The 5,120-nt window shown below is 60.1% G+C and overlaps 1 protein-coding gene across 1 annotated transcript; it reads left to right on the top strand.

The window, feature by feature from the left end:
• Window positions 1-1,708: 1,708 nt before the first annotated feature.
• On the top strand, window positions 1,709-4,890 carry ETH_00025310 (uncharacterized protein; the record flags this gene model as incomplete). Its single annotated transcript, XM_013372631.1, has 6 exons — window positions 1,709-1,745; window positions 2,338-2,647; window positions 2,956-3,388; window positions 3,686-3,852; window positions 4,171-4,642; window positions 4,819-4,890. The coding sequence occupies 6 exons, from the start codon at window positions 1,709-1,711 to the stop codon at window positions 4,888-4,890; spliced, it is 1,491 nt and encodes a 496-aa protein (XP_013228085.1).
• Window positions 4,891-5,120: the final 230 nt, after the last annotated feature.

Here is a 5,120-nt window from a genome sequence, read left to right as displayed (position 1 = left end):
AGCGGCAACTGCTGCTCGTGCTGCTGCTGCTGCAGTTGCTGCTGCTGCTGCTGCTGCAGCTGCTGCGGCAGCCAGCAGCTGATGAGCTCTGTCCGGGTGAGGAAGTTCTGAATGCTTTCTGTCGCGTCATAGTCCGCGCCCGCAGCAGCAGCCGCAGGACCAGCAGCAGCAGCAGCAGCAGCAGCAGCAGCAGCAGGCTCGCCAGGGGCCTCCTGGGGAAAAGCAAAAGTGTAAGTTTCTGCTGCTGCTCCTCGCTGGTCATGCAGCCGCAGACAAACAGCAGCAACAAGGCCCCGCTTCAGCGGCTCCAGCAAGGACCAGCAAACCTGAAGCAAACGCAACGCCCAGCTAGCTAGCTAGCTAGCTGGCTAGCTGGCTAGCTGGCTAGCTAGCTGGCCAGCTGGCTAGCTAGCTGGGTAGCTGGCTGGCTAGCTGGGTAGCTGGCTGGCTAGTTAGCTGGCTGGCTAGCTAGCTGGGTAGCTGGCTGGCTAGCTAGCTAGCTAGCTGGCTAGCTGCCTAGCTAGCTGGTTCAGCGGCTCCAGCAAGGACCAGCAAACCTGAAGCAAACGCAACGCCCAGCTAGCTAGCTAGCTAGCTAGCCAGCTAGCCACCTGGATAGCTGCTCAGATAGCTAGCTAGCTAGCTAGCTGCCAGAGGATGCAGCACCAACGCCAGAAACCGCTGCTGCTGCTGCTGCTGCTGCCGGGGCTGGTGCTGGGTAAGGGGCCTCTGGCTAGGCTTCGCAGCAGCTGCGAGGGCCTAGGGTTTAGGGTCTCGGAAGAGGGTTTAGCATTGAGGGTTTAGGGTTTAGGGTTTAGGGTTTGCAAACCTCGTTGAGGTAAGCCCTCAGGGCTTTGGAGTTTGACTGCCACACCAGCTGGCCGAAGCGGCGCACGCGAGAGAAAGACTCTGAGCAGCAGCAGCAGCAGCAGTAGCAGCAACAGCAGCAGCAACAGCAGCAACAGCAGCAGCAGCAACAGCAGCAGGTGCAGGCAAGAGGAGCAGCGGCAGCAAGACAATCTCGCAGACAATTCAGCAGCGGGCGCATAGGCAGCACTAGTAGCAGCAGCAACACCTGCAGCGGCAGCAGCAGCAGCAGCAACACCAACAGCAGCAGCAGCAGCAGCAGCAGCAGCTTACCGGGGGGATAGACCTTCCGGACGCAAAGCAAAGAATGCATTGCTGTCTCGACCAAGGAGCACAGCACCTCAGGACTAATGTGGCCCATCCTAGCTGCTGCTGCTGCTGCTGTTGCTGCTGCTGTTGTGGCTGCTGCTGCTGCTGCTGCTTCCGGAGTTTCTGCTGCTGTTCCCGTTGCTTCTGCTGCTGCCTCATCTGCTGCTCCAGGCACCCCGCCTGCTGCTGCTGCTGGCTTAGCTCACGAGGAGCAGCACCAACTGGTTGATGGGGCCCAAGACTTTGCTGCTGCTGCTGCTGGCTTGTAGCTGCTGCTGCTGCCGCCAGTTGCTGCTGCTCCTGGCCATGCTGCTGCTGCTTGCTGCTGCAGCAAGCAGCGGCACCGGGTTGCCGCTGCTGCAGCTGCAGCTCTTTTTTGAAAGCGCCTCTTGACCCCACACTGGCAGCGGGCTGGCTTCACCGAAGGGCTGCAGCAGCAGCAGCAGCAGCGGCAGCAGCGGCAACGGCCGCCGCCGCAGCAGCAGCAGCAATAACAACTGCAGCAGTGATAGCTGCTGCAGGTGACCGCCCAATGGCAGCAGCAGGGCAACGGCCAGGCCCAGAATCCCGTTCGCTCCCAGGCACTAAACACTAGGCCGTAAACCCTAAACCCTAAACCCTAAACCCTAAACCCTAAACCCTAAACCCTAAAACCTAGGCCCTAAACCCGTAATATAGAGGTGACAAGCAATACGAAATGCATTAAAAAGGGCAGCAAGCTAGCGAGGCTCTAGGGGGCCCTCAGGGGCCCCAAGGGCCCCCGTGGGGCCCCCAGAGGGGCCCCCCCTAGGGCCCCTGGGGGCCTCCGTGGGGTCCCCCGGGGGCCCCCTGGGGCCTCTGCTGGTCTTACAGAGGGGCCTCGGGATCGTTTTTAAACTTATTTACTTTCTTACATTTATTAAAAGATTCTAAACTGAAAAGGGTGCTGAAGAAAGCTCGGTCAACGCCTCTGTGCTGCTGCTGCTGCTTCTGCTGCCGACGCGGTCTCTGTAAAGCCTCTTGCGCAGCAACGGCCGCAGCAGCAGCAGCATCAGCAGCAGCAGCCATGGCGTGAGTAATTTCAGTGCAGGACTAGCGGCTTCACCAGCAGCAACAGTGGAAACAGCAGCACATACAGCAGCAGCCGCAGCAGCAGCTGGAATACGGGTGGCGTTGGCGCAGCCGCAGCAGCAGCAGCAGCTGCAGCAGCAGCAGCAGCAGTGAATCCACTGTGGAGCTTGCGGCATCTGCTGCCACTCGGTACCCCGACGCAGTCGTTTGAAGGCCACGACAGCAGCAGCAGCAACCGCAGCAGCAATATACGCAACAGCAGCACTATACGCAGCAGCGGCAGCAGACTGGACCAGCAGCAGCAGCAGCAGAAGCAGCATCAGCAGAAGCAGCACCAGCAGCACCAGCCCCAGCAGCAGCGACAGCAGCAGCAGCAGCAGCAGGGGCAGGAGCAGCAGAAGCAGCAGCAGCTGCAGCAGCCGTCTAATGGGGCCATTTAGGAGATGCCCGGTGCGCCCTGAGGAGTTGGGCACGGCTGAGCGGTGCGGTTGCTGCTGCTGCTGCTGCTGCTGCTGCTGTTGCTTATTCCGCTGCTGCTTGTGCTGCTGCAAAAGCTCTTTCGGCTAACCACTGCAGCACTTATTGTCTCCAGTGCTTGCTGCGCTTTGGCTATGATGTTCATGCTGTCATTCTGCTGCTGCTGCTGCTGCTGCTGCTTCCCCCACAGCCGCTGCTGCTGTTGCGCTTACACTACTGCTGCTGCTGCTGTTGTTGCTGCTGCTGCTGCAGCATCTGCGTCTATGGGGGCAGCTTCGACCCTCCGCACTACGCACACCTGCAGGCTGCTGCTGCAGTGCTGGCGAGTAGAGCAGCAGCAAAAGTTTGGCTGGTGCCCTGTGGGGGCTCCCCTGCAGACAAGCAGCAGCAGCAGCAGCAGCAGCAGCAGCAGCAGGAGGGAAACCACCAGCAACAACACCAGCAGCAAGACCAGCACCAGCGGCAAGACCAGCAACAGCAGCAACAGCAGCAAGACCTGCACCAGCGGCAAGACCAGCCGCAGCCGCACCCGCAGCAGCAGCAGCAGCAGCAGCAGCAGCAGCAGCAGCAGCAAGCAGGCGTGCGCAAAGACAAGCACTTGTGCGTCTCCACTTGGGATCGTCTCCAAATGACTCGCCTCGCAGTCAAGGAATTCTTCGGCCCTCTTGCGGGGCAAGTTGTCGATGTAAACTCTGCTGCTGCTGCTGCTGCTGCGCTGCCGCTGCTGCTGCTGCTGCGCTGATGCTGTTGCTCCTGCTCTTGTGCTGCTGCTGTTCTTCTTGCTGTTGTGCTCCTGCTGCTGTTGCTGTTGAGACTGGTGCTGTGCTGTTGCTGTTGTTGCTGCTGTTGTGCCGTTGCTGGTGCTGCTGCTGCTGCTGCTCTGGGTGCCACTCTTGCCATGAATGTTTCTTCTCTGGGTGCTGCTGGTGCTTCACCTGCCGCTGCTGCTGCTGCTGCTTCTGCTGCTGCTGCTGCTGCTCAGGTGCTGGACATAGAGGCGCAGGCGGGCTGCTTTGTGCCCACGGTTAAACTGCTTGGCATTCTGCAGCAGCGGCTGCTAGAGCAGCAGCAGCAGCAGCAGCAGCAGCAGCAATTACCGGAGCTGTGGCTTCTCGTTGGTGCTGACTGTATTCCTAACTTGCATAAGTGGTAGGGCTGTTGCTCCTTTGCTGCTGCAGCAGCTGCTGCTGCTGCTTCTGCAGCAGCTCCTGCAGCTCTTGCTGCTACTTGAGGGGCTGCTGCAGCTTCTTGCTGCGCAGCAGCAGCAGTTGCTGCTCCATCTTCGGCCTGGCCTTCCTCTCTGTGCCTGGGCGCCGCTGCAGCTGCTCCTGTCCTGCTGCTGCTATTGCTGCTGCTGCTGTGGCTGCTGCTGCTTTGCTGCCGCTGCCTTGATGGCTGCTGCTGGTGCGGCTGCTGTTGCTGCTGTTCCTAATGCTGCTGCTGTGTCTGCTGCTGCTGCTGCTGCAGGTACGAAGGGGAGCGGTTGCTGCAGAGCACTCGGTTTCTCCTCATTGATAGAGAAGGGGGCCCCCTGGGGGCCCCCTCAGCTGCTTTTGCTGCTGCAAAAGAAGCAGCAGAAGATGCAGCAGCAGCTGAGGCTTCAGCAGCCGATACTACACCTGTGGGGCGCTGCAGCAGCAGCAGCAGCAGCAGTGCCAGCCAGTGCAGCCACAAGGATGGAGTCAGAGGCAGCAACAGCAGCAGCGGAAGCCGCAGCCGCAGCCCGAGCAGCAGCGCAGTGACCTGCAGCGGCAGCGGCCTCAGCAGCAGCAGCAGCAGCAGCAGCAGCAGCGAAGTGTCTAGACAGCTGAGACGCATGCACCGGTTTGCTTTTGTTAATGACATGCTAGACGGAGACAGCAGCATGTCTTTGCTGCCTTGTGTCTCTTCTTCTGTTTTGAGAAGCAAACTCAAAAAGAGAAAGCAGGGACCCCAACACGTAAACCCTAAACCCTAAACCCTAAACCCTAAACCCTAGCGGCGCGGCGTCCTCGCGGGCTGCTCAATGCAGCGCCGTGGCCTTGGGCAGCCTGCTGTCCTGTACCTTTTGCTGCAGCTGCTGCTGCTGCTATCGCTGCTGGTGCTGCTGTTGCTGCTGTTGCTGCTGTGCTGCAGCTCGCTGCTTGTTTGTCTCTGACTCCTGCTGCTGTTGTGGAGTACATCAACCAGAAGGGACTTTACCTCTAAGTCAATCTGTTGCTGCTGCTCTTGGCGGCCTTGGCTGCCTGTCGAGGAGCTGCTGCTGCTGCTGCTGCTGCTGCGCTGCTTCGGCAGCAGCTGCTGCTGTTCTTGCTCGTGCAGCAAGTGCTGATGCAGCAGCCTACGCTACTGAGAATCGGGCAGCAGCAGCACATGCTGCCAAGAAGCTCTCGGTTAAAGTTGCAGCAGCAGCAGCAGCAGCAAGGGCAGCAGCGACA

Source organism: Eimeria tenella, genomic scaffold (genome assembly GCF_000499545.2).
Source record: "Eimeria tenella Houghton genomic scaffold, Eth_scaff101, whole genome shotgun sequence".
Lineage (NCBI taxonomy): Eukaryota > Apicomplexa > Conoidasida > Eucoccidiorida > Eimeriidae > Eimeria > Eimeria tenella.
The sequence above is the reverse complement of the archived record's forward strand: the minus strand, read 5'-3'. Positions and strand labels throughout refer to the sequence as shown.